This window comes from Hydra vulgaris, chromosome 09 (genome assembly GCF_038396675.1).
Source record: "Hydra vulgaris chromosome 09, alternate assembly HydraT2T_AEP".
Taxonomy (NCBI): domain Eukaryota; kingdom Metazoa; phylum Cnidaria; class Hydrozoa; order Anthoathecata; family Hydridae; genus Hydra; species Hydra vulgaris.
Genome location: NC_088928.1, coordinates 61,475,229 through 61,501,054, shown reverse-complemented (window position 1 = coordinate 61,501,054; position 25,826 = coordinate 61,475,229). Strand labels below are relative to the sequence as shown.

At 26.6% G+C, this 25,826-nt stretch overlaps 3 protein-coding genes and 1 long non-coding RNA gene across 5 annotated transcripts; 2 read left to right on the top strand and 2 right to left on the bottom strand.

The window, feature by feature from the left end:
- Window positions 1-1,399: 1,399 nt before the first annotated feature.
- LOC136085151 (uncharacterized) lies at window positions 1,400-2,498 on the top strand. Its single transcript, XR_010641123.1, has 2 exons — window positions 1,400-1,561; window positions 2,107-2,498. It is a non-coding gene; the product is annotated as an uncharacterized LOC136085151 (long non-coding RNA).
- Window positions 2,499-10,146: 7,648 nt separating this feature from the next.
- On the bottom strand, window positions 10,147-19,714 carry LOC100210918 (deubiquitinase DESI2). Of its 2 annotated transcripts, none has more exons than XM_065806263.1 (7): window positions 19,594-19,714; window positions 18,958-19,019; window positions 17,100-17,172; window positions 16,936-17,029; window positions 16,418-16,525; window positions 16,229-16,262; window positions 10,147-10,713 (listed from the first exon to the last, which is right to left on the bottom strand). In XM_065806263.1, exons 2-7 carry the CDS (start codon window positions 18,994-18,996, stop codon window positions 10,513-10,515), a joined length of 549 nt encoding a protein of 182 aa, XP_065662335.1. In that variant the 5' UTR covers window positions 18,997-19,019; window positions 19,594-19,714; the 3' UTR covers window positions 10,147-10,512. The 2 variants fall into 2 exon arrangements, with proteins under 2 accessions (XP_065662335.1, XP_065662334.1); XM_065806262.1 differs by having other exon boundaries at window positions 19,497-19,644.
- Window positions 12,706-14,592, bottom strand: LOC136084905 (uncharacterized). Its single transcript, XM_065806261.1, has 2 exons — window positions 14,344-14,592; window positions 12,706-14,214 (listed from the first exon to the last, which is right to left on the bottom strand). Exons 1-2 carry the CDS (start codon window positions 14,555-14,557, stop codon window positions 13,172-13,174), a joined length of 1,257 nt encoding a protein of 418 aa, XP_065662333.1. The 5' UTR covers window positions 14,558-14,592; the 3' UTR covers window positions 12,706-13,171.
- Window positions 19,715-20,540: 826 nt separating the features above from the next.
- On the top strand, window positions 20,541-24,938 carry LOC136085632 (uncharacterized). The gene is made up of 2 exons (XM_065806956.1): window positions 20,541-20,873; window positions 24,861-24,938. The coding sequence occupies exons 1-2, from the start codon at window positions 20,541-20,543 to the stop codon at window positions 24,936-24,938; spliced, it is 411 nt and encodes a 136-aa protein (XP_065663028.1).
- The last annotated feature ends 888 nt before the right edge of the window (window positions 24,939-25,826 follow it).

Below are 25,826 nucleotides of genomic sequence, written 5' to 3'. Positions count from 1 at the left end.
AAAACTTTTTGTTTGATTGTTAATTTTTAAATAGTAATATTAATTAACGGCGATAAAATTAAACGGCGCTCGGCGATAAGACGGTATATTTGTCTTCTTCTTGCTCTGGCTATTTATTATATATTTACTTTACATTATTTTATTTTCACATTGTAAATATATGACATATTACGGCAAAGTAAATTTAGAAAAAGAAAAAAAAAAAGAATTTCAAATACAAATGATTGCTGTGTAAACTTTTCTGCAGCCGTATTCACATCTCTCCGTTAAGTTTAACAGTGCTTTTGTCTAAAATTTCATTACACAATATTTCTAAGTAAAGAAACGACGAAAATTTCTATAAATTCGTTTAAATAAAACTAATACCAAAATAAAACATTTATGTTTAAAAAATTACATTTTTAAAGAATTTTTTTATTAATGTAGTTAATAATAAGTTTTTGAATAACGCTCCGTTAAGTTTAACGGAGAGACGAGAACGGCTGCTGGTAATTGTTTATAAATAAAAAAGTGTATTGGACTCGTGTCACATGATAGAGCCGAAAATATTTATCCTCGAAAATATCACCGAAATATTTCACAACCGAACAATTTAGAACCGAAAAGTATACTTTCATTGCAGGATCGAATTCCAAAATCCTTTCTTGCGCCGAAAGTTTTAAAACCGAATTTTACAACCGAAAAAATTTGAATCGAATTACAAAATCCTTTCTTCTTTTCTTATCTTAATTTAATTTAAAAACGACTTTCACGACTTTCGATCGAAATTTTTTCGGTTCTAAAATTATCTATGACATTTCGATTGATAATTCGATCCAAATTTTTTCGGTTCCAAATACAATCACGACTTTCGATCGAAAATTCGATTGAAACTATTTCGGTTCTAATTTTTTTCGTGAATATTTTCAGTTGTGTAATAAATTTCTCATATTCGGTTCTAAATTGAAATTAAGGATTCGGTTGAATCATAGGACGCCATTGGACTTATGTACTGCGAAATTGTGTCTATTGTCACTTTTGAACTAAACGATAATTGAAAGGGACGTTGTCTTTTCTCTCATAGTGGCTACGTCTTTTAATCTTTTATACCTTTTTGTCTCCTCTGAATTCAATATATTTTCTCCACTTTTAAGAAAATATTTTAAATTCTTTTTTTAAACATTCACATTTATATTCACGACAAAAATCTTAAACAATAATCTTTCAAAAATAATAATTAAATAATAATTCTCAATTCCAAATGTTTTATTAAATGTCTCAATTCCAACCGAGGTAGTTAATTATTTTCAACTTGTTAAAAAACGTACGTGGATTTGAGTTTTTCGTTTCATGTTTATAAATAATGCAACAATAGTGATCAAAAATTCTTACTTATGTTGCCGTTGAGTTTATTAAAAAGTTCGATGGATTAAGTTGCTTGGCAACCAGTATAGAAACTTTCATATTAAAACTTTTTTTGAAAATTTTATTTTAAAGAAAAATTATTAAACTTAAGCAATTTTTTTATATTTTATAATGTTGATAACAACAAAATTTTTGCTGAAATTGACTATAATTTTAGGCAAGAATTATCTTTATTATGGTTACAAATGTATGTATGTATGTATGTATGTATGTATGTATGTATGTATGTATGTATGTATGTATGTATGTATGTATGTATGTATGTATGTATGTATGTATGTATGTATGTATGTATGTATGTATGTATGTATGTATGTATGTATGTATGTATGTATGTATGTATGTATGTATGTATGTATGTATGTATGTATGTATGTATGTATGTATGTATGTATGTATGTATGTATGTATGTATGTATGTATGTATGTATGTATGTATGTATGTATGTATGTATGTATGTATATATGTATGTATGTATGTATGTATGTATGTATGTATGTATGTATGTATGTATGTATGTATGTATGCAGGTAGGTAGGAAGTAGGTATTTATATATTAAACCAAAAAATCGATAATATTAGCTTTGCTTATCTTTACTATCTCTCATAAACAATGCCGTTTTTAAAATAATTACAGAAAAATGGTATGTTAGTTTACAAACTAAAATGTTAACTGAACGATTACTCATATTTATTAACAGGCACATTGTCTTCAGTGTTATTGTCATCAGTTTCTCAAGCACCATTGTTAACATCGTCAGTGTTACCGCCAGAAGAATTAAACCAAACAGCAAGTTTTTCCCTTTCATTTCGTGAAGAAGATAATGATAATAATGTGTCTACTCGGGATGCATCAATAATTGCTGCCATGTTTATACCTGTTATGATCATTATTTTTGTTTTGTGTTTTAAGATTCCTAACATTTTAGAGAAATCAAATAAAAAAAAGTTATTAATAAAAGATTCAAATATATAAGAATTTATTTTCAGTAGAAATTTATGAATGTGTACACTAAAACAAACATTTTATTTTTTGCAAAATAATGGAGACAAAATAATGGAGACAAATATATTTTTTTATGGAAGTGATAAATATGTTGTTTTTTATCTTTTAAGTTATTTGTAATAGAAAAATAGACAAAAAAAGCTAATAAAATTGAATGCATTTTTTAAAACCAATGTCAAATAAATATCGAATAGATATGTCTCTATGTGGTAAAGAGCTGAATCTATGACAGGTTTATTTATTGATGACAAGTTTATTTATTAATTTTATTTTATGCATGATGGAGTTTTTTTATTACGTAAATTATCAAGTTAATTTTTGTCATCGACATCAACGACATTTTGTTAACAACATTTTAACAGCTTAGTTATTAATTTATGCTTTTTTATTTAATTTAACATAACTACTGTTTTAAAGCAAGAGTTCCTTTTTTAATCTTTTTTTTTAGTTTGTCAGAAAAGCTTTTGAAAATAAATCATATTTGACATATTTATCTATTTAATTGCACGTTGAGCTTTTGAAAGGTGCTTTTGCTATGATTTTTTCATTATACCGTACTATACAAACCGTAATATACAAACATTTTCATCAAACCGTAATATACAAACATTTTCATCAAACCGTTATAATATACAAGCATTTTCAGAAAATTTTTATGAAAAAATAAAACGAAAAAAATTCTTGAAATATAATAAAATATTTGAAAAAATTTCTACCACTTTTTGAAAAAATCCTACCACTGGCAACCACGTTTGAGAAAAAGCCAAAAACGTCAATAAAATTTACAATTACAGATTTGCATAGTCGTTTGTTGGGATGTACACAAAGGGATGTACTAAAGCCAAGATATTTATACAACTAAAATTTGCAAATCTAACTATAATGCTAGTTGTTAACAATTGATACACCTATCTATATAGTATATATTATAATATTGAAATAATACTCATTTTAATACATAATTTCATCATAACCATCCGAATCATCTAGTTATTATTAAAACTCCAATTTTTAAGGCTTTCAAGCTGTAGCTTCTCCTTGTGGTAATTGTTATACATGTTTATTTTACAACTACAAAGTAATTATAAGTAACCAATCACTGGTTGGCAGTAAAGATATACAAATTTAAATCATAAATACAAAGTAAATAAAAATGTAGTTGCTTACAACTCCGAGACATGAATAAAATAAATACCAATTACAACAATATAATAACGTGTACGTAAAAATAATCCGAGAAATATATCTCTATATTACTCCAATTAAAATAAAAAATGCAATAAATAAAAATAAATCTGCTGATTTTTTGGAGGAGAGTTTAGAAGTTTTACTATAAGTTTATTTACCACATTTCAAAATAATGTTAGTGTATAAATATGTTAAAAACGAAATTTGTGTAAGATTGATAAAAAGAATTACTTATTTGTAGTCATAGGAAGCTCGCAGAAGACTTAAGTCAGTCTTGTCATCGAGTACCTTTTTCTTAGACCTGTAATACACATAAAAAATCAGTTGCATAGGTGGTATATATGTATGTGTTACATATATACCTAGTTATTAATATTACTTTTTTTATCGATTTGTATTAAAATTTAAGTTACATTTATTTATTTATTCAAATTTAAAAAAAATTCCTTACAGTTATTTAATTTGATTATTGTAGTTTTTAGCTTTTTTTTAGAGAGTGTTCGTTGTTTAAGTTTAGTAGTGATTTGTTTCTGGAAACTAATTTGTATTGTATTGTATTTGTTTATTCTTGTATTGTATTTATTTATATTGATTTGTGCTGTAAAATAGTATGCCAATTAAAAAATGAGAAAAAAAAAAGAAAGCTATATTCATACAATAATGGGGAAAGCAGACATTTATATTTTATGCGGGTAATTTTTTTTTTTTTCCTATTTATTTTGCGGTTTGTTAAAAATTACAAAAAAAAATTACAATAATAGAAAATCCTAGCCGGAGCAAGAAGAAGACAAACTTGGCTTATCGCCGAGCCCCTTCATATTGTTGCGTTCAAACGTTTTAAAAAATTTGCACCACTAATAAGTGATAAAATAAAACAGTATAAGTACATATAAAACTTCAGCAATAAAATAAATTTTTGCTAACAATCGTCTAGAGGAGTAATTTGAAAATAAAAAATAAAATAATACAAAAGTGAGATAGTCGTGAAAGTTATTAATCACAAAAAATTGCGTTAAGTTTTATTAAAAATAATGCAATATAAATAAGAAATTAGGGCTAATTAATAAATATCAACAAAAACTTTAGACAATAAAGGAAAACAGTTAGTAAAAAAAAAAATTAGATAATTTGTTAAATCAAAATTTTTAAATTATTTTTAAAAAAGTAAATGCCGTTTTGAATTAGCCTTAAAACTTTCCGAAGTGCAGCTTGAAACAAAGTCTTGTTTTTCATTAAAAATATGAAGAAAATTTTTCCCAACAAAAGGTCCCCGATATTGAATTTGGTATGAGCGTAATTTAAGATGGTTTATGGGAATGACAAAGTTGTTCACTGAAAATTTGGTAGGAAATTTATGAGAGATTTCATTAAAGTAAGATTGAAATGTTACTGAAGATAAACCACATTTCGTTTTAAACATAAATAACATTACTTGATGATTTTCAATTTTATAAATATTTAAAGCTCCAAGCTGACGTAAGAGAGGTTCGCAATGTGCATTCCTGTTTGCCCCAAATATTATCCCGCAAGCATGTTTTTGTTTGCTATAAATTTTTCTGAGTTTAGTGTGATTAGTGCTACCCCAGGCAACGTTACAGTAAGAAAGATAGCTGTGTATGAACGAAAAAAAAAATTTTTTTTAAAGACTGATTATTAAGAAACGGTTTTGTTCGATATAACATGTAAATATTTTTGAGATCTTACTTTCTATTACATTCTATTTTTTAATATGGTATTTCCGTGACAATTTTTCATCTAAAAGCACTCCTAGAAATTTTATAGTCAATTCCCTTCTAATTATTATGTTATTGATTAAAAGATCGGGCAATTTAACAGGAATATTATTGGCTTTACTAGGTTTATGAATTAGGATAAACTTTGTTTTATCTACGTTTAATGAAAGTCGGTTACTTTTAATCCACACGTTGATCTTATTTAATTTTTCGTTAAAAATTTTAAGAAGAACAATAATATCTTTGTGAGAATAAAATAAATTAGTGTCATCTGCAAACAAAATAGTGTTTAATATTTTTCATGCTAAATATAAGTCATTTATATAAAGTAAAAATAATAATGGTCCTAAAATAAAACCAAGTTATTAGGTTAGGTCCTAAAATAAAAACAAGTTATTAGGTTAGGTCCTAAAATAAAAACAAGTTATTAGGTTAGGTCCTAAAATAAAAACAAGTTATTAGGTTAGGTCCTAAAAAAAAAACAAGTTATTAGGTTAGGTCCTAAAATAAAACCAAGTTATTAGGTTAGGTCCTAAACTAAAACCAAGTTATTAGGTTGTTTTTTAAATCTTTTGATTCTTTAAGTATATATTGCTTTCTGTTAGTTAATTATGATTTAGACTTTTATGATTTAGACCAAAGTTTTTTGTAACCAGATGTTACTTGTTACTCGCTAAAAAAAAACAATTATTAAATGACTGTCAACTTTTTTGTTTTCTAAAGTTGACTAAAATTGATTAATACATTTTTGAAGTCGACTAAAAGTCGATTTAGTCAAAGAGAAAACTATACTTTTTAAGTTAGAACACTTTACCCTTAAGGTAGCGAATTACACCTCATATGACTATTTTTGCAATAACTTTATCTTTAAAGGTTTAATTATCTACTTTAAAGACATAAAATATGTGATATACTTTACAATTAGAAATTATTTTAGTGTGTAGTAATAATTTTAGTAATTAGTCTTATTATAATTTAATAACACTATTTGCCCACCATGCTCAGGCAATAGTCTGTCTCTTAAGGCTTTAATTATGATTCCAGTTGTACTTTTAATGGATCAAGAAAGTGCGCACAAAATATTTTATAGTACTTTTTTAAATCCCGCTTTTAAATGTATTATAGAGACGTTCTATAGATTTAAAGAAGCAAAAATATTGAAATTGAAATCAAGTTGTGAATTACAAAATTAACACTATAGGTGTCCAGATAGCTATCAGGACACGTGTAGTTGTATGCTCCCAACCACTTATAATGGCATTTATATTGGCAGAGTTAGACAACTAAACTAGAAGTTGATTTTATATTTTCAATTTTTGATTCATAACTTGAGTTTAATTTCAGTATTTTTGCTTCTTCAACTAACTTTAATTTTAAACGTAGATCAAGCATCATTACAATTTTCACATCTACATTATACTTGCATTTTTGAAAAGTTAAATTTTTTTTTAAGTTTAACAAAAAAACAACAGTTTCGATTTCAGTTGCTGTATCGCAAGCAAAATTAGGAAATCTTTACGTTGCATTGTAATGCAAAGTATTAAATAATAAATGGTATGATCTCCAATGTAGTGGTATAATTTCTGATGTACATGCTTCTGCACTCGTGCCTATCAAAGTACATTAAAAGTATTTAATTACGCATAAAAGCATTAAAAGTCCGTAAAAAGAATGTTATTGAGAACTTTGAAAAAACCGTATTGGTTAAAATGTTGCGATTTAATTTTAATTTGTGGAGTTACTTGTTTGTACATTATATTTTCTAGTATTTTTAATTTTAGATCTAAGATCTAATTAATTTACTATTTTCAATTTTATTGTGAATTGTTTTCCATTGCTGTTTTAACATGTTTGCTAATACTATTTGCGACAGTTTGATGCTTTAACACTGTTGCTGATACTATATATATATATATATATATATATATATATATATATATATATATATATATATATATATATATATATATATATATATATATATATATATATATATATATATGTATATACATATACATATACATACAAGTAAACATACAAATAAATAATACACATAAATAACATATACTAATACAAACTTATGCGTATGTTATACGTATAAATCACGTAAATATAACTGATAAATACGCAATATTTGTTATACAAAATGTTATATAAACCAGTCAAGTTCAAATCTAAATAAAAGTGTTATCCATAAATTAAGTCACGCAATAGAGGGAAGAGGGATTAGTGGTTTTGTGGACGATTCATACGGAACTTGTTACTATAGAGTTACGATATTGTAACGAGGGGGGGGGGGAATGGTGTCTAAAATGGTCAAAAATTGCGTGACGTGGTTTGTGGATAACCTCTAACAAAATTTGAATGTACAGAGTAAATATTTATAAATATATTTAAGATACAAGAGCTCGTTTGTATAAAATATAAGATGTACCTAAAATAAAATATCCATGCGTCCCAAGTAAAGAATATAAATGTATATATAAGTTAAGATAAAAGATTTCGTATATATAAATTACAATAAAAGATTTCTTAAAACTATTAATACTAAACAAAACAAAGTTAAAAATATATAAGAATGTTTTCAATTGAGAAAAGAATTTTTTTCAATTTTTTTTTAAATAAAAAAAAGTTTTTCTTGAAATTTCTCCATTTTAAAAAAAATCAAAAAGTTTTAAGACTACTTTGTTCCATAAAAATGCTCCTCTAAATGAAATACAAAATTCACCAAAATCGGTTTTGAAAACTGGTCGAAAAATAAAATTTTTATTACGTAAATTGCATTCATTTTTAACTTTTAAAGCTTATAAATTGCGAAAAGAAATCGGGTATGTGCGAGTTTACATTTAAACATAAAACACAGTACATTAAAAATATTAAGTTGATATATATTAAGAAATTTATTTCATTCAATAGAGGCTTAGCATGATAAAAACGATGTTAAAATTTAATGCACCATGTTTTGATGGCGATAAAGTGGTTCTAATGTTTGTTTAGGATGTTTGTTTAGCTTCTTATTTTGAATAGTATTCCTATACTTTTAGAAATTTTAGAGGATAAGTTTTCAATGTGTCTTTTCCATGTCAGATTTTCATCAATAAAGACCCCTAAATAATTTGAAGCCGTTACTCTTTTAATTTGCATGTCATCTCTAAAAAGAGCAGACATTTCACTTTCATCCATACTGCAAAAGATGCTTTTTGTAGTATAGATGAAAAAGAGACCATTTTGTTTTTGCAATATTAAAAGATAGTTTATTTAATTTAAACCGTTTAGAAATTTTATTTAATTCTATCTTCATGCTTTAAAATAGTGTCGTTATGTTACAATGATATAAAAAAAATTTCGTCTCGGCAGCAAACATAATTGCCACTAAATTAAATGCTTCATAGAGATCGTTTATGTAATTGAGAAATAGTAGAGGTCCTAGGACAGACCCTTGAGGAACTCCGCATGTTACATCAACAATTTTATTTCGACGATGCGTCGTTTATGATCAATCGTATCAACGACTTTAAACAAATCAATAAAAGTGCCTAAAGTAATTTTGGATATTTCAAATTATTATGTAATATATTGAGTTATTTGGAGTATAGCTTGTTGAGTAGAATTAATTTTTTAAATCCATATTGATTTTTGTTTAGGATATTATTTTAAGAAAGATTAAAAATAAATTTAATTATAAAGAATTCTTTCTACAATTTTTGAGAAAACAGATATTGGACGGTAATTACTACCATTAAGTAAATCTCCACCTTTAAGTATTGGCGAAACTTTAGCTATTTTTAATTCATCTAAAAAAGCTACTATTTGAATAGAACATTTAAATATTTTAAAAAAGATATTTTTTATGATTTCATATTAATCAATAACAATGTTTCGATGAATACCATCAGGACCGACTTATTTAACTTTGGCATTTTAAAAGCTCTATCAAGTTCATCAAAATACAATTCAAATGAATTTAGATAAGATAGTAAAGGAAAAATACATCTGTTTATTGTTTTGTTTATGATTGAAATTTTTTTGTGCTAAATTTGGTCCAACTAAAGTAAAAAACTCATTAATTTTATTAGCTACCATTCTTGTATCATAAAATATCTTATCATCAACTTTAATAACTTTAGATAAAGAGCTTTCAATTTCTTACTGTTTGTAATTTCCCTTAAAAATTGCCATGTTTGCTTTGAATTCTCTTTATACTTTTCTCGTAAATTTATGTAATATCTTTTTTAAGTTTTTTCTTTGGATTTCAAATTTTATAGCGTATTTTAATACTAATAAATTGTCTTACTTTCTAATTTTCTCGTTTTTAAATACTTTATATACAATTTTTGCTTATTAATTTTGCAACGTTGTTTATGCTATTTGCAACATTGTTACTAATGTTATTTCCAACAATGTTGCTAATGCTATTTGCAACAGTGTTAAAACAACTATAACAATTTGCAATACTCCAATTATTTTAGAGTTTTATTTAGAGAACTTTTTCTTAGGTCTTTATTTTCTACAGTATATATATATATACTCATAGATAATAATGCCAAAACCGAATTAAGTTAATGTTTATATGAAGATTTCAAACACGATCTGGACGGCTGATTAAGAAACTGAAATAAATATTTAGCAAGGTGATACAAGTGTCATTTTTACAACCAATAAACATTATTTTAGACAACTAATAAACATTATTCAACTGATATTATTTAATATAATTTACTTATATTTAAACTGTAAATATATTTAAACTGATATTATTTAATTAAATGATAATTAGGATTAAATCAATCTGATGATTAAAAATACATTGAAAGTAAACTGAATAACTATATATTTTTCGTTTTATCTTTTTTTATTGAAATATATACAACTACAAATCAGTAATTTGTAAAATACTAAAGTTCTCGTCGTCGAATCAAATCACGTCGTCGAATAGCAGAGTGGTGCATTTTCCTTTTTGAAACAGTTTAAAATAACAAAGATTATCAACATAAAAAGCAGAAAACCTGATGAATTTTCAAAAAATTGAAAAACGTTAAAACGTAAAAACTCTTTCATATTTTTTTTTTATTATCGTTTTTTTTTTCTAAATAAGTTTAAATTAAATAAAGCAGTGTAATTCATCAAATATGTCATACATGACAGGGATAAAATATTTCTCATAAACGACATATATTTACTTAACTTGTCCTTGGTATCATTTCGTTATTTCTTTGAGGATAATCAATCTGTTCCCATTCTGTAAGATTAACATTGCTATTGGAAAAACCTGCATCTGGAGTAAGCCATTCTTTAGGAATACATGAAACGAGCATGGGGAATCGGTGACCAATAGATGCTAATCTATTGATCCATCCTGGAATTTCTTTACCACACAAATACTGTAAAAACAAATATAAATATAAACAATTTCTTCTTTTTGAATAAATGCATACAATTATTCAAAAAAAAAAACTATACAAGTTTCAATGAAAAGTTTTCTCTAATATAGATAGACATGATTGACAAATGTTTTAAAAAAATTTTAAATTACCATACTTGTATGATTAAATAACAATGTAGCAGATCTAATGAACAATGACACAATAGATTTGCTGTTTGGATATTAGGATATTTTACCAAGTCCCTAATATTATTTACATTTTTTTTTTTGCTTTATTATGACCCAACATGATATACATTTTTTCAAATGTGTATCATGTTGGGTCCAAATAAAGCAAAATTATTATTTTAGATTTTACTGCATAGAAAATGACATCCTTTAAAAAAAAATGAAAAAAGTGCATTTCTAAAAGATTTTTTAATTTATAATTATTTTGTTTCTGTTTTTTTTAAATATTTTTGTTTTTTATATAACTTTGCTTAATTTGAGACTTTTGTAACTTTGGAAACAAGACATACTTTTGAAAAAAAAAATTATATTATTAGGGACCCATTAAATATTCTAGGGTCTTTAGCAGCCCTTAAAAATATTTTGTATTCAGAAATTTTTTGAATCCAGTGTAATTTTATCATATGGTACACACTAAGGAGGTCAAATACTTTCCAAAAACTTTTTTTCAAGGACTCTAATATCAGTTTTAATTTTATATGCTTTCAAATGTATATTTGATTGATGTTTTCAATGTATAGATTGATGTTCAATATGTAATCATATATTTTCAAGAGATCTAAGTTTACGAGGTTTAAGCTTAATAAAAAGTTTCAGAAGATAACATTACAAGTAATTTAGTTAAAAAAAAAGTATGATATTAATGATATATAGGTACAGAATAAGGGGGCAATTTAAATGAAACAACTTGTAAAAAAAAATATCATTTTTTCCTTTACAAAAAATATAGAAGTTGTTTGTATATATAGTTAAGAAAATTTATTGAAGTAAATTAATATTTAGTGTAGTATCTTTTTGAATCAGTAACTTGGTAACAACAGCCCATTGACAAGATCAATATTTTGCATCATTCAGGTGTAATAGCGTCCCATGCGGCCTTTACTTTGATTTAAAGTCAGTCTAAACTTGTTGCAATGAACTGATTTATATTTGTAAACTTCCTCCTACAAATTTTCTATATAATGGCACCGCATATACAGCAGAATTTTTTTTTTGATGTAATAGGACAATATCAATAAAAACTCCCAATATTTTGTAGAACAATGAAAAAATAATAATCGTAATATTGCTAACACCCTGATATATATATATATATATATATATATATATATATATATATATATATATATATATATTTATATATATATATATATATATATATATATATATATATATATATATATATATATACATATTTATATATAAGTATGTTTTATATATATAGCCGAACCCAACACCCAATTTATCATAGTCTAAAAAACACTCATGCAATTACACCTAAAAACACTAAAGCACCTAAAAAGCACTCATGCAATTACATGATAACTCGTTATAACAATTACAATTATAAAAAATTACCTACTATACTTATAGAAAAAATTTTGTTATGCAAAACCACAAAACCCTTTTTAATAAAAAAAATATAATAAAAAATTTTTATTAAACCTAAAAGACTGAAGTTTTCCAAGTTTCTCTTATTTGAAAACATTTTGATTTTTACCTTGTGATTAGTGAAATTCTATTTTTTAAACATTCAATACAGGGATGAATAAGAGATTTATAGAGATAGCAAATAAAATTAGGAGAAAGATAATGATGATTAGAATAATAATCTTCCAGTCCAAGGTTACAAAAAAACCATGGTTTTTAAAAAAAAAAAACGGTTTTGGTTAAAATTAGGTTTTTGTTAAATAATGTCGTATTTAGCTAATCTTCTAAATTAAAAAAAGCATAACGCATTTTATTTGAGTAAACTATATTCTTTATCAATATTACTGTAATATTTCATCAAAATTATTCGATACATCATTGTTTAATGTTCTATATATAAATACAAGCTTTGCTGCTTTTTCTACCCCCAATTAGTTTTTTAACTTAGAATGAACAAGGCCAAAAGTTGAAAAATTCTTTCAATTCCAGCACTAGAAGCTGGTGCATTTAATAAACCTTCAATATCCATTATGTTACAATCCACAATTTTTAGAGATTTCCACCATTCTATTGGTGATACATTTTTTAAAACAGATTCACTATACAAATAGCTTTTATCGAATGGAGCAGATTTGGCTTTAAATTTAAATATTATTGGTAACAAATTCTTTAACTCTTTATCTGCGAAATTCATGGCAGCTTTATTGTCATTTTCAGAAAGATTACACCCAAAATATCTAGGATCTATTGTGTTTGCCAGGAATTGAGCATCACTGACAGTCTGAAGGTATCTAGATTCAATTTTTTTTTTTTTCATTTGTTAAAAATGATAAACTGTTTATCAAATCTTTAAAAATTTCAACAGTGTCACTTATTTTTGTTTGATCTCTTTGCAACTTATCTAAAGCTATTGCAATTGGTTTTAATATTTTTAATAAATCTTCTGTGTTTCGCTTTATCTGTATACCACTTACCTTTTTACCAATCATGGGATCTAAGTCTTTATTTTTTTCAAACATTGTGAAAATGATGCTCCAGTTGTTGACATATTTTTCAAGTGAATTACATACAGAATTCCAGCGAGTTTCAGTAAGAAGTGGCAATTTTGTTCCTTTACTTAATTTATAAATTGCTCCAGCTTGATGATTATTTCTTATATATTTTATTATTTGTGTAACATGCTTGCTCACATTTTCAATGTTAAGATCATTTGCTAAAAGATTTAGCATATGAGCAGCACACCCATAAGTTATGATAATATCTTTTTCAGATGACAGTACTTGTCTCATTGGTTTCATATTAGCTGCATTGTCAGTCACAAAGTTTTTTACTGTGCATCCAAATTTACATCTTACAGAATCTATTGCTTCTCTTGCTAATTGTGTAAGATATTCACTAGTATATGAATGACCAGAAGTGTTGATTGTTTCTACTAAAATGTTAATTTTATCTGTAATTACAGAGATACAAACTATAGGTTCATTATGTACATTACTCCAGCCATCTAAAAACATGGCTACAATTTTCCCATTCAATATATTACATTTTTTAATTTCTTCTGTGTAAACCCTATCTAATATTTCTCCTCCAATTTGAGTTCTATTAGGTAGAGTGTATCCTGGATGAAGCATATCGATAAATTTTTTAAATTCTTTGTGTTCAACTGTTCTGAAGCTAGAGTTTGTACTGTATATAAATCTACCAAGTTGCAGATCAAATAAATCTTTCTCTTTGAGGCTTGTTTGTGTGAAAAACTTATCAATTTTCAAATATTTATCAGCTGACGTTGAACTGGGCTGAGACCTTTTCATTTGTTGTTGTGATGTTGATGGTGAGTTACCTTTAAAATGAAATTGCAGTTTATTGAATTATTCAAAGTTAATATGTCTATATGCAATAATTTAAATATATATGTTTACAATTTAGGAAAAGTTTAAAGTTTAAAATGGCAATGCAGTAATTTAACTACCTTCAAGAAGTTGTTGATCTTCCATTGACTCCATAATTTCATGGGGTTGTGATTTCTTGCACTTTTTTATATGTTCATGCATCGTTTGAATTTGACCTTCCATTTTTTTTCTACACGCATTACAAACTGCTCTACAGCCCTTTCTTTCTGGAACAGTCACTCGTGTATATTTTAACCAAATCATATCACATTTGCGCCCAGTTTTTTGATACATTTTTTGTGGTATCAATAAATTATGTTATAGTTTTGCTAAACATATAAATATATATATATATATATATATATATATATATATATATATATATATATATATATATATATATATATATATATATACACACATATATATATATACACACATATATATACACACATATATATACACACATATATATATACATATATATACTGTTAAGAAAACTTCCTGATGAAATAAGTTCAACAGGAAGCAATTCATCTTGATGAACCTAATGAAGGAGAAACAGCCTGTAGAAGAAAACTCTGTTCTGTAAGAACACTAAGGACTCTATTCTATGAAAAAACAGAAACAAAAATCATGGATTTAAAAAAAATATCTATATTGAAGATTAGTTATATTTGTTAACATAATCCTGTTTTAGTTTCCTGTTGTAAGTTCAAATCTTTTAAAAAAAACATTAATTTGGTTTAAACCAACATTTTTTTAATTGGTTAAAACCAATTCTTATAAAACTCAGAAGTATGGTAAGCATTCTGCTGTCTATGAGTGTGTCTGTAAATGGAACAGGAACCTTGTATGCCTTTTGAATGAGTTCAATAAATACAACTTAAAACACCCTTTTTTTATTTTGAACAAAACTAATTTTAAAAAATTTTCTAAAATATTCTAACTTTTAGATATTATTATCTCTTATTATTAAAATATACTCTTAATTTTCTTATTGTTATTACTACAATTATTATTAGTACATATTTATTCATTAATTTTTTCAATTTTTTATTATTAAACTGTAAACTATGATTTCTACATGTTTATTTTTAATAAATGTTCTATGCGCTTTAATCTATGTGTTTATGTTCTATGTGTTTTAATGTATGTGCCTATTATTACTTAAATCATAATTAAACATTGGTCACTAATTTCATCAGACTTCTGTATGAGTGACACCAGAGTGACACCACCCCTAAATAATAATATGCTTATAACTACCATTATAATATTTATTATCGCTTTTTTTTTAAATTTATTGTTATTATTGTAAACATACTTATTATCACTATTAACATAACTTGTTTGTTATTATATAATTTTATAATTAAAATACTTTATTTTTATTGTAAAAATAATAATTATTATTAATACTATTCTAAAAATGATTTATGGAAAAAAAAATCTTGTTATCGTTGTTTTAATTACCCACTTCTACAATTGGAAATATGACAATTAGTACTTTAATAGTAAATTAGCAATTGGTTTAGATTTTTAAGAAACATCTGGAAAATAAGGGTAAGTAAAAAAAAAAAGAAGGTTGAATGGTGGGGTGGGTGGTGGTGGTGGTGTAAACACCTACTTAAAAAATTGTTAACTCTTTTTTTCCTTTGTTTTGTTATTTTTGGCAGTAACGGATCTAGGAATTCTTTTTTTTGGAGGAGGGGGGGGGGGGAAGTTGAAATGTTTTTGTATTTTGTACAACACTTGCGTCTCCTAAAAAAAAGGTCCTTAATTTCTAAGATATTTTTGGACTTTCAGATTCTAGGGGGAGGGAACATAACCCACTGGGTCTGTCACTGTTTTTTGGATACGCCAAATCTGATTGTTGTTAATAACTTAAATTGTTTTTTCTTAATCTACTACCTCTCTTGTTAGGAAACAATATAAAATAGATAAAAATATACACAACAATACCTTTGTAAACTCATTGGTGAAGTGGTTGCAATTCCTGTTTAATAAATACCAATTTATAAAATTATTATTTTTGGTTCTACTTTTTTACAAAAAAAGAAAATGAAAAAAAATCATAACACGTAATTTTTCATTTTCAAAATGCTTTTTCACTTAAAAAATAAAAAAAATAATAGCAAAATTATCAATTACTTTTTGACAAGATGATAAGAATTTCCTAAATATGACTTGCCAAACATTGTTATAATATCATTAACATCTCTCTCTGTAAAATCTGTAGTGCCAATAAATATAGATTCTCTGTAAATAAACAAACAAGTCAGCAATCAATTTTAATTTAATAAAAATTAAGGTACACACAAAAAAAAAGAAAGCAAAGTTTTTTATGCATTTTGTTTCAGTTTATACATATTTTTTTAGCTCATAAGTGTTGTTTTAATTTATACATGTTGTTTTTGTATACATTTTGTTTCAGTTTATATATGGTGTTTCAGTTTATACATGTTATTTCAGTTTATACATGTTGTTTTAGTTTATACATGTTATATCAGTTTATACATATTGTTTCAGTTTATACATATTGTTTCAGTTTATACATGTTGTTTTAATTTATACATGTTGTTTTAGTTTATACTAAAGTATCTAAATGTATAAAAGTGTGTAAAAGTACATTACTAGTAATTATTTTTTAGTAACCAAATGAAATTTACTTGAATGTAAATCCTTCACCCAATTCAAATTCATCTTTAGGCTCCATGTCTATTATACCTGTAAACTCAAATGGGTGTCCTGCATATGCATATTCTAAGAAGAGAAAAAATTATTGATTTAATTGCAATTAAAAAATAACTTTAAGACTAAAAAATACTCCAACCTTTTCCAAACACTTCTACTCCAGAATGGTAGACTCCAAGACCAAGTGATGATGTATACTCATTTAGCCAATACTAAATATTTTTGAAAAAATGTTAATTTAATTAACATTAAAATAAGCAAAGATAAATAACTTAATCTTCTATATATATAAAGGGCAATGTGTGTGTGTGTGTTTGTTCTCTATAGAAATCCAAACCGCCGGACCGATCTCGATGAAATTTGGCATGGGGGTAGTCCTCGAGGGGGAGAAGGTTCTTAGCTGGGTTTTGACCTTGTACCCCGACCCCCGGGGTCAAGGGGGCTAAAAAATGAGCCCCCCTGACCCCGGGGTCAGGGGGGCCGATTTTTTGGGCTGATTTTTGGGCCGATTTTTGTGTACAGATATCAGGTAAGCCAGTTTAAATATTGGCCCGGGCAACGCCGGGTAACTCCAGCTATATATATAAAGGGCAATGTGTGTTTGTGTGTGTGTTTGTTTGTTCTCTATAGAAATCCTAACCGCCGGACCGATCTCAATGAAATTTGGCATGGGGGTAGTCCTCGAGGAGGAGAAGGTTCTTAGCTGGGTTTTGACCCCGTACCCCGACCCCCGGGGTCAGGGGGCCCAAAAATAGGCCCCCCTAACCCCGGGGTCAGGGGGCCCATTTTTTGGGCCCATTTTTGTGTACAGATATCAGGTAAGCCAGTTTAAATATTGGCCCGGGCAACGCCGGGTAACTCATGCTAGTAATCATATATAGCCAACAAAATTAAATTTTAAACTAAAAAACTGAGAGTTAAAAATTTCCCTGCTGTAATTAGCCTTAACCAAAAAATAGAATTTGCAATAGTATATACAAAACTAAATCTATTCTAGTAAACCTTTTTCTGTTAACTTTGCACTAATAAATTAAAGTATTAGGTTGCAATCCTCAGAAACAGAGTATTAAACCACAATCCGCTCAAAAAATAAGATTGGAAATAAATTGCTAACTCTAAACTATTCTGTGCATAATTTTTAACACAAAGGTTTCGCCATAACAATATAGAAACGCAAAAAATTGCAACATGTAAACAAAATGTTTAAAGAAAAATAATGTATACCTATTATTTAATACTTTTCAATGTTAATATTTATTTATTAAAGTTCTTATTTTTCATTTATTTATATTTTATTAAAAAACACAGCTGAAAAAATAAACAAAAAAAAACATGCCCTGATTATTTTTGTTGAATATTTTACATATAAGAAATGCAACAATAAACATGTAAAAACATGTGCAAAAAAAAAATCTCTCCTAAAGTTAAAAAGATTTTAATTCACAAACATTAAAATAGCATCTTAGTTATTCCAGAATTTAACTAAAATAACTTTAGTATGATACTGTAAATTAATTTGGCTGGAATGTAGTGGTAGTATCACAAGAAATGTAGTTAGTCTTGATCTGTGAAATAAAAAACTGAAAAAATACCTGGTCATGAAAAGTTGCTTTAACTCATTCATAATGTCATACTTATATAAATCACATAAAAACCCTACAAAGATAGTTTCACTTGTGGAACAATTGCTGAATTCAAGGAAAAGTAAATAATATTCTTAACAAAGCTTAGTTATACTATAATGTAATAATGAAAATTAGCATTTTTAATAAACCCTAAACAACAATAATGCAGTTTACACCAGAGATTAGTTAGATTTTTTTATGGGGTAAAAAAGTTAAAATAAAAAAAAAAAAGACTAAATTAATTAAAGCTACTTTTTAATTATAAATAAATGCTATTTAATGAGAGAAAAAGTATCAACTTTAATTAAATAAGCTTTATAAAATGTTATTAATTTAAAATTACAAATATAAAAAAAAAATGTAAAAACTTACCATATTATAAACATTTACAATAACTGGTGTTTGTGGCATTTTTAGATAAATGAAAACATATTCTAAAATGATACAATAATAAACTTATTACAACTTTTATGTACTTTGACTTAAATTTACTTAAGTATGTGTCAATTTTTTAAATTGATTTAATCTTCCTGAATTGTATCCATTAAAATTAATTAGAAATATTTCAGGAAAAGTAGGTCGAATAAAAGCATATCAAATCTGTAAACAATATGCCTAATAATGTATATTTTTAGTAAATTTTATAATAATATATGAGATACTTATAATAAATTATGAAATCTGTTATTTTAAAATGAAACAGGAAATCAACTTTTTTCCTAATTTTATAAAGACTAATTATTTAAATTTCCAAAAAAAAATTAAATTTTTAAATTAAAGATCAAAGTTAAACCAAACCAAATAAAAGACTTAAACGTTTAATACTCAAGGTCACACAAAAATCGATCATATTAAATATTTAAGGACTTAAGTTAAGTTATATAGCAATAAGATTAAAAATAAGTAAATACCTTTAACATTAAATGGATAGATTATTTGATAAACCACGACTTTATTTGAGATAATATTGATCTAAAAATGTATGAAAACCAATAACATAACAAATACCTTTAAATTCCAAAATCTGCCATTTTTTGAGTTTGTTTACAAATTCTGAGTTACGAATTTTTCCTTCCGAAAAATCTCTTTCGTCAACTCGATTCAGTTTTACGCTTCAAAATCATTGGTCAGAAACTTGAAAGAAAAAAGAAATAAAAACCCAATAAAATGCCAACGTTCACTTCCAACCCGGAGCGGTTAATCTAATAATTCATGACTAAAAAACATCAAGTCTTAAGTCTTACAGGGCCAACGACACCGTGGAGGCCAGGGGGTCGTTATCTAAAACAACCCATTTTTCACAGTAAAAATATTCAAAATAACGATAAAAACTATTTAATTGCGCAAAAAATTCACATAAAAAATGATGTTGTTTTAGTAGCTGACATCACGAAATTACTTCAACAACTCCTATTTCAATAGGTTTAACAGAGTCGAGCTGGAATAAATTTTAATTTGTTTGCTGGTATACGTAAATATTTTGACTAATTCAAAATTTCTAATATATATTGTTATTTGAATTTCCCTTTATTATTTTAAGTTTTGTTTTTTCGTTTGTTTTTTTTTTGTTTTTGTTTGTTTGTTTACTTCACGTTTTATTACGAAATTGTCATTTATTTACTTTTTTTACCGTATTTTTGTTTTACAGATATTTCTGAACTTTACGAGCCCCTTGGACAACTTTGTAAATAGAAGAATATTTTAAACATTCTTTTTATCTTTTTATTTTTACGTTCACCTTTTAGTATTATTATGAGATAGGTGTCAATAAGGCAAATAGCTGGATGATGTAATACAAGTAAAAACAACAAAAAACTAAATCACATCATGTAAAACATCCACGTAAAGCATCCAACAAGCATGTAAAACATCCATGTAAAGCATCCAACTACCGGCAAGTCTCGCTCACTTCCATACCTTGCAAAATTATGGAAAGTATTTTACAAAAAAGAATAATGGAACACTGCGTTGCTAATGGTCTAATTTCTCCAAATCAGCATGGCTTTGTTCATCGTAAGGGATGTGTATCAAACCTTTTAGAAAATCGGGATATCATGACGGAAGCAACTCACTGCAGACACGCAGTAGACGTCATTTACACAGACTTTGCAAAGGCGTTTGACAAAGTACCACATAAACACCTTCTTCATAAGCTGAGAGCGTACGGTATTCAAGGCGCTCTTTTTGACTGGATCGCAGCTTGGCTAAGCAATCGATGTCAACGAGTGGTTATAAACGGCATTACTTATGAATGGAAAGCAGTCACTAGTGGAGTGCCTCAAGGCTCGGTCTTGAACCCATTGCTATTCGTAATCTTTGTAAACGACCTGCCGGACAGTATTACTCATCATATGAAACTGTTGTCGACGACAGCAAAATAGTAGGGATAATTAAAAAGGAGTCGGACAACATCACTCTCCAAGATGACGTTGACAGAGCAGAAATGGTCGCATATTTGGCTCTTGCATTTCGACGTTGAGAAATGCAAAGTAATGCATGTTGGGCATGACCTATGAAGATCGACTCCAACGGCTCGGTTTAACAACTCTTGAAGAACGCCGCGAAAGAGCAGATCTTATCGAGCAATTCAAAATCACTCGTAAACTCGAGCTTGTTAGTTTTGTCGTCCCGCAAAAAATTTCAAAAAGTAAAGATAAGTATATTCTAAGAGGCCTTAACCATAAACTAGAACGTCAGATGGTAAAAAACTGCGAGGAGCGGTATAACTTTTTTTCAAATAGAATTGTTGCCCCATGGAATGCGCTTTCGCAAGAAGCAGTGAACGCTCATTCCATCAACGCTTTCAAAAACAACATAAGAAAGTAACTTTATAGATACAATTGCTGCTTTGTCTGTAGCTTCTGTATCTCCATATTCGTCAGCATAGGGGGGCCTGGTGTAGCACCTCTTCATCAAATTATAAAAAGATTATTGTATTTGTAAATACAATGATCAAATGATCACTGAATAATAATAATAATATAAAAAAACAACGTCAATTAATTTTAAAAGTACTAAGTACTACAACTAAAAAGTAGCGCAACCAGTGATGTAACGGGGGCGATTTTTATCTAAGCTATAGGCTGCCTGGAGAGAACAATGAAAATTTTAATTATAATTAATTTAATTATAACTAAATTTTTTGCTGAATATGTTGCGCTCTCCTCCGTAAAAACCAGACGATGGAAACCAAAATCTAAGCCCCTATGTTAAAAACTTGAGGAGAACTATTGCTCTCCTCAAATTTTTAACATATTTTATAATATTTTAACAACCCCTTGAAGATTTAAAAATATTCAACTAAAATTCAAAATTATTTAACAAAATATTAAGCTTTGATTTATATACTAACTATTTTATGTCAGAATAATTTCAAATCTCAAAACATAAAATTACAGTGGAATTTTTAATGTTTATTTATTATTGTTTTTGTTTTATATTTCTTTAATTGTCTACAAATTTGTTATATATTCATTTTTTATGGGCCCCATTTTCAATATCTTGAAAAAATAAAAGGAATTCTTTATTATTACAGGTTATTGGTTTATATATGTATATATATATATATATATATATATATATATATATATATATATATATATATATATATATATATATATATATATATATATTTTTAAATAATTTGATAATATCCAAAACCTAAAACCAACATTCCCATCTCTGGTTGACAACCAGAGATGGGAATGTTGGTAATGGAGTAGGTATAAATAAAATTTACTCATGCCAAATCAATTTCTTATAAATACATTTATATAGGAACGCTAAAGAACTGCATGGTTCCGTTAATACACATGCTGGTTGATCGAAACAAATGGTGGCAGTTTCAACAAGGTGTGGCGCCTACACAGCTGGCACAGTCAAAGCATGTGCAAAAACAAAGTAAATTTATTGCTTTGTCATACCGGAACACTAAATCTACTTTTTTTTTTCTTTTGAATTAAGCTTATAAGATTAATTATATATTTGGGCTTATATGAACGAAAAATTCAAAGATTTAGTAGATACCATTTAAAAGTAAAAGTTTCTATCGAAATTTGCAATAAATCTTTGCAAAAAAGTACACGGGGTTGGGCTAGTTTCAATGTTTAATATTGTTGCACTAGTTTTGATGTATTGCGGTTTTTTATTGATAATTTTTGTTTTTATAAAATAGCGTTTTTATAATAAATTGTATATTTTAATATATTATCCAAGCTTCAAGCTACAAAATCATAACGCGCCTATTTTTTAAAAACATAAGGACCACACGAAAGCACTCTACATGAAGACCACACTAAAGCACTCTACATGAAGACCACCCAAAATATAATGTACATAAAGATCACACGGAAAAAAATGAGTTACCTTTTATAGTTTAGAGTTTAATTAATTAAAATGTTACCGAAACATATACAACAATAATTATGAAATAAAGTGCCACTCGTTATTTTTTGAGTGTACAGTAAAGACATAAATAAAAATATGTTATCGCTAGTTTTCATTCTCCATGTTATGATAGAAGAAAAAATATATTAACAGAAAATACCATTGAAAAATGTCACGTCCAATAAAACCTGATGACATGGTGGATGCCATAAATGATAAAAAATATTTTTTCTTCCAATATATATATCAAATTGGGTCTCAAAAGAAGTGAAACTCATCAATAACAATTTTATTTTAATATAACCTTAAATGTTATATTGCTGGGAAACGTGTTCGAAAAATATCTCTTTAAAATTTTTGTTTAAAAGTGGTAGTTTTCCAACAATAAGTTTGAAAAAATTAATTTTTCTTGAAAAACAATAGTTTTTCTATTTTCTAAAAAAATTTTCAACTGATAAACTTTAGGATAAAAATATTTTTTTGGTAATACATTGTAATATATCGCGAGGTTAGAATTATTTTGTTTTATCTCCATGTTTTTCCGAACCGAGAAAATCGAGTTCAAAGTTTTAAATGGACCTGCAGATTAAATAACATAAAAAACGCAAACAAAATCGATTTGAATTAATTAGATTAAAATATTTAAATTGGAAGTGTCTGAATTACTACACCCTAATTTGGAGATAGAAGAATGTAATACACACTTATTTTATAAATACAGTGTTCTATCTTCATTTTGTTCTACCTTCATTTTCTGCTAAAAAGTATAATATAATCTAGTATTTTTTTGTATATATTGTAGCTAAATGGTTTTATATTTTGGCAATTAAAGTACTGTACATTGTGAACCACAGTAACCATCAGGTTTGAAATCTCCCAACATCAGATTTTATTTTACATATACTATGTTACATATAGAATAATAAATAAATGATTACTTAAAACCTCCAGCCGAGTGGAAAAATGCATAAAATTCAAAATAAAAAATTAATACTTATAAGTTATATTAATTATCAGCCATTTTCAACAAAACAACTTTAATTTGTCTGCGGATTTTTTTTAAACATTCTCTGGTGCACAACGACTGAAAGTGTGATTAAATGGAAGTCATATATGGATGGTTTAGCGCCAAACCAGCCTATACAATAAAGTTGAAAAAAATTACTTTATGTTAAAAAATGATTTATGTAGTGTTTCTTTGCAAACACAAAAAATACTATAATTAAAATTTTTAAGTGCACTGAACTGCAATTGCTTTTAATTTTTTTGGTTAAGTGGCTTTTGTTAAAGACTTTTAAACTTTGCGTCAAAATATCTCATTTCAACATATTCGTTGTATAGGCTGGTTTGTCATCCATATGTGCTGTTTGTTTTAAAACCTTTGGTAAAAAGTCATCTAAGCTTCATAAAATAACCAAAGCTATTGAAGAAAAAATAAAAACTTTTATTTGGGATAGCTGTGATTAGAGTTTAGTTAACAATCCTAAAGTTATTTGTAGCAATTGTTATAAAAACCTTTATTGTTTAGAAAAAAAAGATACAAAATACCTTAATAAGTGGCTAAAAGAAATTTCTCAGGTTAGTTAAACAGAATTAAAAATTATATTTATGACTAAACGTTAAATTACTTAAAATTGTTTTGTTTTTTATTAGTTTTGTAAAAAGAAAGAACTATGTCTCGATAAACCTCCATAAATTTGAAAGAAAATTAATTTAGGCAGCTTATCTAAATAATATGTTATACTATTTATATTACTAGTTTGTATAATTGTATATAAGTAGAATAATGGATTTAAGTCTTTTTTAATTTACAAGGTCATTAAAATTCAGTTTTGCTCTAAACAATAAAAAGTAAATTATTCTGAATTGAGAAATATTTTTTTGTTTAGATAAATCGTCAAGTTATCAGAAGAACTTCAGATGTTTTAGAAATATCAAAAGATAGCAGAATTATTACTTCTGAGTAAAGTAAAGATGAAAATGAAAGGATGTATTTAATATGTTTTGGAATTGTTAAGCTAGGAATTATTCACCTTTGTGGGGATGTTTAAACTGTAAAAAATTAAGTTAATGCAGCATATGCATTGGGGTCAGCAAGTGCAGAACATGTTGCTTCAAGTATCCCAAAAAATAAAATGCAAAATGAAAACATTTTTCGAGGTGAAAATTATACAATTGCTACTCATTGGAAACCATTGAGTATTGTAGCTGGGACTAGGGACAAAAAAAGTGATTGTGCAAGTTTAAATCAAGTGTCTTTTGGAACAATTATGGAGCTTGTAAAATGTTTGGAACTATCCCAGTGTAAAACCAAAAAAATATGTTCTATATTTAGAAAGAATCTTGAGTTTCAAAGTAGTATTGAAGAAAATATATTTAAAAATTAGAAACTTTAAAGGCTGAAATGAATGAATATTTTTTATGTAAAGAAGAAGAATTTTTTGAAGCTGGTGATATAGTAAATAAATCAATGGTTTATATAAAGGATATTGATGAATTTATACATGTTATAATCACTGAAAGAAGTATTGACCTACAATTATAAGAGTTGCTGTGGATTCTGGTCAAGGTTTTTTAAAGGTCACAATAAATGTTTTTAATCTGTATGATAAAACTAGGAACCAACTTGACCTTGATGATGCTGGAGTAAAGCTTTGTTTTATTATTGCTATTGTAGAAGGAATATCTGAACACAATGGAAATCTTAAGAAATTAGTTGATCCTCTTAATCTTCAAAATATTAAGTATTCTGTTGCATTCGATTTAAAGTGTGCAAACTCAATGTTTGGCATTACAAGCCATGCTGGAAAATAAAGTTGTTTGTGATGTGAAGTAGAGAGTCTTTTGGATTATGG